Here is a 12,702-nt window from a genome sequence, read left to right as displayed (position 1 = left end):
AGGACATCACTGAACAAGGGTGTGGACAATAAACACACATAAAATATGTTTGGATGTGGAATAGAAAGTAAATGCTGATAACATGTTGGAATGTGCCACTGTATCTCTACGAACAAGCCGAGAGGGAAGACTGAATGGTAAAGCATTGGAATGCACCGCTTTATCAGTATTGAAACATGCCAAGGAAATACTGCCTGATATCACATTGGAATAAAGAACTGTGTCTGTGCAATTTACTCTTGCACTTTCACCCCTTTGCTGCGGCGGCAATTCTGCTACAGCGCTAGGGGTGTGGGGGGGCCGCTCAACAGAAGGTCCAGCGCAAGCCCGGAATCCGTGCCACGCAGGCGTGACGGAACCGCTCCATCATCCGCACAGCGCATCCGTGGCTGGTGACGGAGCGGTTCCGTCACCAGCATGGGAGGGGTTAAAGTACATTCTCTACTTTTGGCTATTCGAAAATCACAAGGTAAAGTAACTCAAAAGTGTAGATTTACATGTCTCTACCCCAACTGAGGATTCTCACTATAGTAAAGCATGGGAAAAAGTTTAAAACAAAGTTTATCTAACTACAAAACAGTTAGTAAGAATATTTTTATTTTAAACATTCATGTAAATTAATTATATATTTATTTAAAATGGAGGACAAAATAAACTGCACTACAGCACTATTAACTTAAGTTTGAATTAAATCTTAAAACAATTAGGCTGAAGAGAAACAAATTCAAATGGCGATACAGATCAGGTTCTGCCCAGCGCTCATCAGATCCTGCATATTAATGCTCTAAAGAATCAGGGTCACCTTTGCAGGTGATTTATCAGCCCGCTTACTCCGCATAGACCTCAAGATGGCAAGGAATTTCAGCCACATACGTTCTCCCGCCCGGACACCTTGTACTGTTGGTTAAAGTTATATGGGTGTTCTGGGTACCTTTGGTGGAGGTGCCCTGGGTCCCTGTGTTAGGGGGCTGAGGGTATTTCCCCCCCGCCGCAACATATGCTCCGTGTTTCAGGCAGTATCGGGTAGGGGGTGAGGGGAGTATTTTTTTTTAAGGTATTAATTATGTTTGCATTGTTTTTTGTTCTTGCACGTGTGCAGAGTTCACGTCCCAATCCCACCGTATTAATCCTAGCACATACAGGTCTTGGGGGTAGATGACAACTAAACAGAATGATCCCTAGCTCTGGGATTTGACCATATTCTTGTTGAATGTCAGGGGTCTACTTAATTAAGGGAAGAGGGGCGCCATTCTTCGCCAAGCCAAAGGCTATGGGGCTGACATTCTCTTTCTGCAAGAGACACATTTGTTGGTCACTAAAGCTCCCCGTCTCTCTAGATTTGGATACCACCCTGTATATTATTCAGGGTTTACCAGGGGATCTCTTGGGACTGCTATTCTTATCCACCGCCACATCCACTTTGTACACACCAAACACTGGCTGGATCCCAGCGGTTGCTATGTCTTTTTGTCTGGGACACTTTATGGGGAAGACCTAAATCTGGTAAGCATCTATGCCCCCCCTCCTTTAGACGCCACCTTTGTCGAACGGCTAACCCGTTTGTGGGGAGAACTCTCTGAGGACTTCATGCTTCCGGGAGGAGACCGGAATGACACAATGAATGTAAAGGATAGAGCCTGTACATCATGGCAGGAGCCCCCAGTAGACAGATGCAAGCTCAATTCATTAGCAACTACACTTGGCTGGTCAGACGTTTGGCGTTAATATCACCCCTCCGAGCTAGGCGTCACATACATTTCCGCTGTTCATAAAACTTTGTCTCGCCTGGATTACATGCTCGTCCCTCGTGGATACGTTCATCGGGTCTCCAGTGTGTCACACCTTCCCAGAGGTCTCTCTGACCATTCCCCAATCCAGTGCCTGCTCTGGGTATACTCCTACAAACCCCCATTCAGGTGGAGGATGTCTCCCTGGCACCTACGCGACACGGAGTATCTAGAGACTTTGTCTCTAGCGGTCTCGGGCTATTTTGTACATAATAGAACATCGACTCCCTCTAAGTGTACTTTATGGAAAGCCATGAAGCCTTCTATCTGTGGGGTAGATAATAGTTTCAGCGCCATGACTAAATGTAAGCAATTGGCGCAACTAGTGGAGTTAGAGGACCACCAGAGAGCCCTGGAGGCACAGTGCCTCACCAATCCAAACCCCGCTATTAAACGTGCCTTACTGCAGGCACAACAGTCCCTACAGCACCATCTTATGGGTGAGGCCAAAGAAATTGGGCTGGCATCGCAGCACAGAATCTACCAATGGGGAGACAAATCTAGCAAAATGCTCCATAGGTAAGCCAAGCAGAAAAGTCCCTTACCAGCGTCCCGGTGCTTCAAGGCGATGGCGGGGCCTTGTGCTCATACCCTGAGACGGTGGCCACTGAGTTTGCACGCTATTTCTCATTGCTATTTGCGAGCAAAGAGCAACTATTGAGGCCTCTATCGATGAATTTTTGCAGGATATTCCCCCTCACAGACTTACAGAGTCTGGATGGGACCAACTCGATGCTCCTATAACGGTGGACGAGCTTGGTGCCGCATTGGCGGCCATACATCCGGGTCGTGCTCCTGGAGCAAATGGCTTTCCAATGGAGTTCCTCAGACCTCACATGAATATACTAGGTCCACGCCTGCTCGATGCCAATACAGGAGGCAGCCAACCAGTCCCAACTCCCTTTAGAGTGGCGGCATGCAGAGATAGTCCTTTTCTTAAAACCAGGGCACCCACCAGAAGACCCCTCATCATACAAACATATCTCACTTATCAACTTTGAGCCTAAGCTTCTGGGCAAAGTCCTCGCTGACCACCTTAGATCCTGGATACTAGATCTGAGTCACCCGGATCAGTCTGGGTTTATGCCCCATCGCTCCACACACCATAACATCAGATGCATGCATAATGCTATTGCTTGAGCCCCAGAGTTTGGACGCCCGGCAGCTACACTGCTTGCAGACATCTACAAGACATTCGACTCTCTTAGCTGGGTGTACCTTTTTCAACTCTTAGAAGCTGTTAGTTTTGGCCCGCGCTTCCTAACCTATGTACGCCTCCTCTATACAGGGCTTACCACCTCGATTTGAGTCGCTGGACATCTCTCGACCCCATTCCCAATATATCGTGGTGCGCTGCAGGGCTGCCCCTTCTTGCCATTATTGTTCACCCTCGCCGTGGAACCTCTGGCGCTGTGGGTACGTGGTGATCCAGTGCTCAGGGGCTTTGACTGGGATACATCTTAATCTGACCGCATTGCACTATATGTGGACAACATCCTATTCTTTATGATGGACCCATGGTTCTCGGGACCCACATTCTACAGATCCTGCGTGTTTTTGGTCAAACCACTGGACTTCACATGTACCCCACTAAGTTTGTACTATTTCCAGTATGCGGACACCAGGGCCTTGAGAAGTGGGCTGAGCAGTTGTCATGCGCTACCACTGGCTTTAAGTAACTCGGTATCTTCATGTCGTCCTGCTCACAGGCCTCATGGGCTCTTAACATCAATCCTGTTCTTAAAAGCCTTAAAGACGAGACAGCAGTTTTGTCCTCTCTTCTGCTCTCATTATATGGGCGAATGGCAATTTTTAAAATGGTTTCCCTCCCCAGAATACTCTATAGGCTGCAGAATTTCCCATACGCCATACCGCGGGCTTAGTATACTCAGGTGAATGTCGTACATAATACATTTCTCTGGCATGACGGGCTGTGCGAGTGGCACTGAGCACATGCACGCAGTCAACCTAGAGCAGCAGGATAGCGGCAGCGGACATTTATGCCTACTACATGGCCTCCCACCTAAAAGTGGTCAATGAATGGTGGTACAATCCACAATCGGAACCAGCATATGCAGTGGATCATATGGCAATGGGAAATATTACATTTCATCAACTCCGATGAAGTGCACAAAACTTGGATTTCCTACACCCTGTCAGCAGCACTGCCTTCCACCTATGGTGGGCTACGGTCTGACAGATGGGATGGCACGGCCGCCTGACCCAGGGGACCACGCTGTGGCACAGCACGCTGTTGCGCTCGGTAACAGCAATTACGGGATTCCTAGGGTGGGACATGGTGGATATCGACCCTTGGAGACATAGTGCGAGGCACCATTTTAAAGTCATTTCAACAGCTCAAGACAGCGTTTCAATCACACAAGTCACAGGGGCATATTATCAAGGTGGTTTATCTCCGCTTTTTTGGCTTTAAAAGCCAAGAAAGCGGAGATAAAATTATCTCCCTATTACCAAGCTGTCGCTAACACCAGTTAGCGACAGCTAATAGGAGATAGCGACCATCTTGGGCCCCGCTTTGCATGTCAGTGATATTTATCACTAATGACATGCAAAGTGGGCGTGCCAAGATGTTAGCGACTGGAAACAGTCGCTAACATCGCTATCTCCTATTACCAACTTTTGGAGATATTCGCGCTAAGCGCGAATATCTCCAAAAGCTAACACCTGCCCTGAGCAGTTCTTCACCATGTTATCCAATGGGAGGTGGATAACATGGCTAAGAGCATTTGCTCGATAATGCATGAATATCGCTGACTTTTCAGCGATATTCATGCATTGCGGCCGTTTTTTATCGCATTTGCGATAAACCTTGCTAATAGCAAGGTTTATCTGCGATAAAAATCGCCGATGTGCGGCGATAATTTTTGTCTCTAAACAAGTTAGAGACAAAAATTATCTCTATTGGTTGGTAATATGCCCCACAATTCTATAAATATATCCAACTTCGGCATGCACTTAACCCCATACTGCGACAGACCGATACCTGCCCGAATTCCATCCCCTACAAGGACGCCTACTGATGGGTGACAAAGGTGCTCACAAGATCCGCCAGTTATATCAAACCCTGACAAAACACAATCATACCACATTACACAAGACCAGATCAGCTTGGGAGGAGGACATACTACGTCGACCCCTACAACAACTGTGATTCTTTGACTGCTTTTAAGAATTGTACTATTTTTAAAAAAAAAAAGATTGTGTTCTCTTTATTAACAAAATTTTTTTTTAATTAAAGATGTTTGTGATTATGGGTACTATTATTACATTGTATAACTACTGTTTTTAATGATTTGTAATAAATTGTATACTTTTATAATATACACACTGTTGAGGTTTCTTTTTAAAAAAAAATTTAATTTGTTTATCAAATGATTTCTCACATTTATGTTTTGGCAATTGGGCTTCTTGAGATAAATGGGTAATACATTTAAAGGTTCTGAGTAAGATAGTGACCTTGGGACTTTCTCTGTTCCTTCAGCTTATACTCCTTGTCCCCAATTTGACTACAAAGGAGGCCTCCCTCTTTTTTTCTACATGGGCGGAAGCTTTGGCCAGCCCCGAGGTGCTGCAATCTCAACATGGTACCAACTGATACAGTTTAAATACTTGCACCGTATATATTATACTTGATTCAGACTATGGAAATGGGTGCCATCCAGTCCCCTGTATGCTTGAGATGAGGGATAGAAGAGGGGATCTTCATGCATACTGTCTGGAGCTGTACCGCAATGCAACCATGTTGGCTAAAGGTAGTGGCTTGCCTGAGCGAGGTGGTGTTGTGGGATACACATCTCGAGCCAAAGTTATTGTTACTACATAGCACCAATAGTATTGGGGGGAACCGATACAGCAGCACGTATTGTTTTTACTGTCACCATTGCTAAAAGGGATATCGCCCCGCAGTGGAAAAGTGTATCTCCTCCAAAGATCAGCAGATGGAAAAATACCTTAGGTGAATGTATGAATAGTGAGATTGCTGTGTTTCAGGCTCAGGATGCCCCCAAAAGCATAAGAAAATATGGCTGCGGTGGGTGGACTACAGGGGCATAGCATTACCCTAACTCATCGAGTCAAACCCTTGAAAGACTATGTCCCCCTGATGAGATTTGTCTCCATACAACTGAGAGTCTCATTTGATCACTTCCGGCATATATTCAGTGGTTCGAATATAATTTGGTGGGATTTGAAAGGAACTGCGCAATGTATATTCTGATATGTATATCCATCACAATGTATCCTCCAGGACACGTCCCAGTGTATACCATGTAAAATCAATAAAATATATTGTTGAAAAAAGCTTTAAACAATTTATGTATATTAAATAAAAAAATATTTTTGGAAGTTTAAATTAAAAAATTATTTCTGACCTAAAGTAAAGCAATAGCATTTTTATCTATGCATTAATAATGATTAAAAGTGAACAATAGAATTAATTAAAAGTAAATTAATTATATTTGAGTAAATGTAAGTCTTACATTCATTTATACATTCAAAAAAGGTTCTAGAAATATTTTGCAACTAAATATTACATATGTTTTAGATTTCTTTTAACATTAAATTATATTTATTTATATTTATAACTATTTTAAATAATGTAATGTATTTTAACTTTATTTTCTATAAAGTTTTTTTTAAGTCCCTACCGCCAGTATTTTCTGTGGGAGGGTGTTGCAGTAACAGTGGTCAGCAATGTGTAGTGCTGGACTTACTCCAGCTATGAACTGGAGTAATTTATTACTGATTTGGGTTCCTTTTTGGCTGTAATAACTTCATGAGGGCTGTTTTTGAATAGTAATGGTATGTTATACAGGTTTGTAGAGAGCCCTATCACCCGGGAGGGTGCCCTGGTGCTGAGCAGGTGTGAGTCTATCCAAACCTGGGCATAGTGGGAATACTCGAAAAGCCAGGTCTTCAGCTTCTTGCGGATTTAAAGAATTGAGGAAGACGTTCTTATGAGTAGTAACCCTGGGCGAAGTACTATGCTACGCTCGTGTAGTTTGCAAAGTTTGCGCTACTTCGCACTATGCGAATTGCACGTAGCACAGTGCAAACACGCGTAGCGTAGCGGTCATTTTTTGCTTGCTCGCGGTCCTCAACGTCAAGTTGGTGACCTCGAGCGAGCAAAATGACATCCCAGCAATACTTTTTCCTCATCCGTGATCAGCAACATCAAGTTGCCGATCGCGAGCGTGGAAAATAAACCTCCCAGCGAGATTCTCAACGCGGGGAGGTCACGTTTCTGATTGGAAGTGGTCGTGCATGCTCACGACTGCTCGCGATGAGAAACTACCAGTCTGTGTTGAGAAAGCTGCCACTCGAGTAGAAAAGTACTCGAGCGGCAGAAAATGACCGCTTGCACTGTGCAAGATGCGGTTTGCACTGATTGCACAGTGCGGACAAGCATCCGGCACTGTGTAATCAGTGCGAACAGCATTTTTCACAGTGCACTACGCACTTCGCATAGCTACGCATAGCGCTACTACGCGAAATACGCCCATGGTTAATGAGTAGTGGCACTTCATTCCACGCTTTTGTAGCGATGTAGGAAAATGCTCGACTGAGGGATCTGGCTTTCCGTATGCATGGGATGTGTGGGAGTAGGAAGTCAAACGAGCGGAGGTGTCTGGAAGCTTTGTGAAATCAGATGTGATTGTTGAGTACTGCTATGCCAGTGTTATGTAGTGCCTTGAAAGTGTGGGTGAGGAGTTTGAATTGTGTTCATTTATGAATGAGAAGCCAGTGGACCCCTTTCAGATGTAGTGTGATGTGAGTCCGGCATGGACGGTTGTACGTGATTCTGGCCATCGAGCGGGCTTGCTCTTTGGCAGGTGAGTACATTCCCCCCCCTAAACCCACCTCATTTCTCCCTAAACCTTGTAATAACTATGCCCTTTTTCTAGCCACTCTGCTGTCCCTCCCACATTTTCTACTTAGTAGTAAACTTACATGTGCAAGGATTTCCCCACACAAAAAATAGGAGCGTTGGGAGAATTATCCTCATAGGTTTGTGAATATAATTTTGCAGTACTTTAGTTTTACTATTGTAATACAAATTAATGTATTAAAAAGTGCTGTTCGTGAATATGACTCTATATGTATAGGAGCATACGAGGAGAGGCAAGCCTGTATCACACTAGTTTGAGACAATATATAGAACAACCCTGTGTGAGGTGGGCGGAGAGAAGGTTGGGTTTCTATGTGAATACAGAATGCCTGGGACGACAGAGCATGCACACCACACACTTATATGAGTCATTGTCTAATCAATGTGTGATCACAGCATGCTGCAGGAAGAATACATGTTGCTGGGGTTGATTTTACCATACGGGTATGAGAATTAAATATGAAATGCACCAGTTCTAAAATTCCTGTCTCTTAATAGGTGAAAACCAGTAACGAAGCCCACACCGTAGGCCGGATCACAAGAGTATGGAGAGGGTTGCGCAAGGAGATCTTCAGTTCCAATGACCACTACTCTGTCCAGTTCCCCATCGACCTGGACGTCAAGGTCAAGGCACTGTTGTTGTCGACAGGCATCTTCCTCGTGAGTATAGTTATTCATAAACCTTCATCTGCCCATTGAAAGGAACCTTCATCAGTCCACCCACAGGCTTTATGTATTCTAATAGGATCTCAGTAGGTGACTGCTACCTCTTAGGCACTCTCCTGGCACCCGTGTGTGCACGAATGGCTCCAAGTCATTTAGTTGAAGAAGATTTGCCACTTTAATGAACAAATCTACATCAGCTATTCTCACACATCACCCACCAACAATAGTACACATCAGATAGAACTCCAGATTCTGTCATGCACACAGCCCTGCTACAAGTCAAAAATACATTGACACATCATTATCAAGTTATATTTATACATCATCCTAAATCACTTGTGCACGTTCGATTCAAGCTTTTTATGTCTCCAAGCCATATAGCTAGCAAAGCAGTTGCACTTCAACAGCACATCCATGCAAGCTATACTGAAACATCTACATGTTAACTTAACTGTGCCACACATCAACCCACCTAAAGATGTTAACCTAAATGTACCACACATGAACCCACATAAGGATGTTAACTGAACTGTACCACACATTAACCCATCTAAAGATGTTAACTTAAATGTACCACTCATCAACTAACCCAAAGATGTTAACTTAACTGTGCCACACATTAACCCACCTAAAGATGTTAACGTAAACGCATCACACATCAACCCACCTAAAGATGTTAACGTAAACACATCACACATCAACCCACCTAAAGCTGTTAACGTAAAAGCATCACACATAAACCCACCTAAAGATGTTAGCTTAAACGTTCCACACATCAACTAACCCAAAGATGTTAACTTAAATGTACCACACATAAACCCACCAAAAGATGTTGACTTAAACATACCACATTTCAACCTACCAAAAGGTGTTAAATTAAACGTACCACACATCAACCCACCTAAAGGTGTTAACGTACACCTACCACATATCTACACACACATGAAATGGTATGAAGCCCACACAATGTACTAAGAAGCCTCAAAACATAACAACCACCTGAAGCTGAATAATAGACAGCTGTACACCCAGCTGAAGGAAACAAATGGCAATGTCCTTTGGCACAAACATCCATTCATATAACGCGGTACACAGGTCCATATAAGGATCTAACCGGGCTCTTCCATTATAGTCCATCACTGAACAATAACTTACTCAATCCTACCTTCACCTTTCACTCTACCTGGAAACAACATGAAATACAACCAGATACAATGTCAACAGATCAGTGTGACTCCAGATCACAAGAATGACAGATTTGTAAAGTGAGACAATGTTATCAGAGGTCTTTGTAACCAAGTGTTGCCACCAGGTGGTTAAAACACACTGTAAAAATGCACGGCACATATCATACCTTTCAAAAGTTCTCAAAGTCCAGGCGTGTGCTGTGTATATGCCCTAACAAAGGGGGATTGTTTGCAGCAATGTCCCAGAATTAAAATGCCAGGCACAAGATGTTATATCCTTTACTCACTGGAAAGGCTGTGGTAGCAGATACCATGGTCTGTACAATGCAGTGGTTCGGAAGGGTACAGCTGGTACTGTAGGCGGTCCCTATGGGGGAAGTGTAGCTCTTGACTTCTACGGCAAAGTGTCAAGAAGGGGATACAAACACCTCTAACACAAATAACTTAGCATTACATATTTATTCTATTTATTTATTTCTGTTTACAAACTCTTCAAACTCAGGCATCTCTCCTGGATCATGAGAGATGCCTTAGTTTGGAGAGTTAGGAAACAGAAATTGCAGTGCAAGACTAAAGCACACTTGCAAAACATATTTAATTTTGATGATGAAAAGCCTCCTTTCCAAATTTCAGCTCCTCCGGTCACATACAATACAATAATGCACTTTTCTACAAGGAATTCTTCGACTTGAGCAAACTCCTTCAGGTTTGTTTTCACACTGACCCAGTGATGTTCACATGATTTCACAGTGCCTATATATCTTCTATCCAAAATGGCATGTATAAATACTTATTTTGAAAACTGTTTGAAGACTGATGTTTAAAGATTCTCTTGATTGGTGGACTAATTGCCCAAATCAGTTGGTGTCTCCTATATATTTCTGCGTCCTGATGATGACCCCGTTTTAAATAATTTAAGTCCAGGGGTCGAAACGTCAACAAAAACATTATATGTGGACTGTTTTTCGAGAAACTGGTGGTGGCTATCAACACTCGCCTAGCGGGGGTTGATCTCTAACACTCTACCCCTATCAGCCTCATGCATATATTTCTGTACAAAGTACGTATGCACTTTCTGCTCTTATAGTCACTTTCACTGCGCTGTTACCCCCTTTTTTGGAGCTGGTGTTCGATAGAGCAAATCTAAGTTTTACTTCTCACTGTAAACAAACAAATAAAAAGTTGCTAAAATGAAATTAAAAGATAAATATGTAATGCTGAGTTATTTGTGTTAGAGGTGTTTGTACCCCCTTCTTGACACTTTGCCGTGGAAGTCAAGGGCTACACTTCCCCCATAGAGACCACATTTTATGCTAAAAAGTATCCGGCCCAAGTCCCTGGTTACTAGGTTGCCCCTTTTGTTTCAGAGGTCAGCTGGTATGGTAGACCCTTCACAGTGGGAGTGCAGGTTTACATACTACACATTCCCTGAAGAGGAATGTGTGACAAGTTTAACACCAGGTGGGATGTTGTGTACCAGTTAAGTGGATGTGAAACGTGATGTCTAGCTTTTGATGGAGAGGGGAGACAGAAACCATAGAAAACTGGTGATCCCACATAGGCTGAACCTGTTGGGGCCATGACTGGGTGATTGTATAAAGGTAAAGTAGATTGCACATCTGTTGTGGGGGAAACAACCTTTACAACGCAATTTTTACAACGCACTACCATTACAACGAAACCTTTACAACGCAACATCCATTACAACGCATGTTTTTACAACGCAGTCATTACAACGCATGACACTACAACACACACCACTACAACGCATGCCATTACAACTCAGTCATTACAACGCATACCATTACAATGCATAACTTACCATCCAACACTTACCCTACTGTTGCACCCCCTGGAGTTAGAATAGTAATTTTTACCCCTACACTATCCAACACTTACCTTACATGCAATGTAATGTAATGCGTTGTAATGGTATGTGTTGTAAATGTAGTATGCGTTGTAGTGGAATGCGTTGTAAAGGTAGTTTCCAAGAATTCGTTGTAATGGTATGCGTTGTAATGGTGTGCGTTGTAATGGATGTTGCGGTGTAAAAAATGCGTTGTAAAGGTAGGCGTTGTAAAAGTATGCGTTGTAACGTCATACATCCCTGTTGTGGATATATTCACCAACCCTGTTTCTTCTCCCTCCCAGTATTACTTATATTATGAACAGAGAAACAAGGACAGCAGCAGCTCTGCCCATGGACCCACCCCCTACAGAAGAGGAAGCTACTGAGCCCCCTTATAGTCCAGTGGGTGATGACACCCCCTGCACTTCACTTTCCTGACACTTTATCACACCAGTTTGTGCCTGCACCACAACCGCGCTTCAGGCCCTGCTACGGCAGTGCTGGACACATGTCAAGGGAACGGCTGCAGTGTGGGGTAGAGGCCTCTACATCTACAGACCTCCTCTTCCAGTAAAGCTGGGATCTCATATGTAACTCTAAAATTACCAGAATTGGACTAATGCCCCTCATTCAGTGTCTTTGGGGTTCAGTCAAAGGAAAGTCTGTATCACACCACTGAACAATTTATTACAAAACAGTCAAGTCTTGCATTTACCAATACAGATATGTTTTTTTAGCAAACAGTGTGAGTGTGTTTTGTGAGGAGGCATCTTTTAGATCTGTATCATTTCTGTTCTGTGTATGTGAAGGAAGCTTGCACTGCCAATGCACATGTAGCTGTTTGTGGGCCTGCACTCCTGATATCTGTTCTGTCTGCTCTGCTTTGAAGGGGCTATGCACTGCCACCATTGTTCCTGTACCTGTTCTTGGTGCTAAGAAAGCTTGCACTGGTGGTTAAAGGAGCTATGTGCTGCCGCCATTGTTACTCTACCTGTTCTTGGTGCTAAGAAAGCTTGCACTGGTGGTTAAAGGAGCTATGCACTGCCGCCATTGTTCCTGTACCTGTTCTTGGTGCTCAGAAAGCTTGCACTGGTGGTTAAAGGAGCTATGTGCTGCCGCCATTGTTACTCTACCTGTTCTTGGTGCTAAGAAAGCTTGCACTGGTGGTTAAAGGAGCTATGTGCTGCCGCCATTGTTACTCTACCTGTTCTTGGTGCTAAGAATGCTTGCACTGGTGGTTAAAGGAGCTATGCACTGCCCCCATTGTTACTGTACCTGTTCTTGGTGCTAAGAAAGCTTGCACTG

The 12,702-nt window shown here is 43.8% G+C and overlaps 1 protein-coding gene across 1 annotated transcript in view; it reads left to right on the top strand.

Annotated features, from left to right (window-relative positions):
- The window catches only part of LOC144798522 (phospholipid scramblase family member 5-like), a 290,685-nt gene extending 278,547 nt beyond the window's left edge, over nt 1–12,138 (top strand). Inside the window, exons 7-8 of the mRNA XM_078669444.1 lie at nt 8,194–8,355; nt 11,700–12,138. Coding sequence (XP_078525570.1) covers nt 8,194–8,355; nt 11,700–11,783 — 246 coding nt within the window. The 3' untranslated portion in view covers nt 11,784–12,138. The remainder of the gene's footprint in view (nt 1–8,193; nt 8,356–11,699) is intronic.
- Nucleotides 12,139–12,702: the final 564 nt, after the last annotated feature.

This window comes from Lissotriton helveticus, chromosome 12, assembly GCF_964261635.1.
Source record: "Lissotriton helveticus chromosome 12, aLisHel1.1, whole genome shotgun sequence".
NCBI classification, from domain to species: Eukaryota; Metazoa; Chordata; class Amphibia; order Caudata; family Salamandridae; genus Lissotriton; species Lissotriton helveticus.
This window is presented reverse-complemented; position numbering and strand designations above follow the sequence as displayed.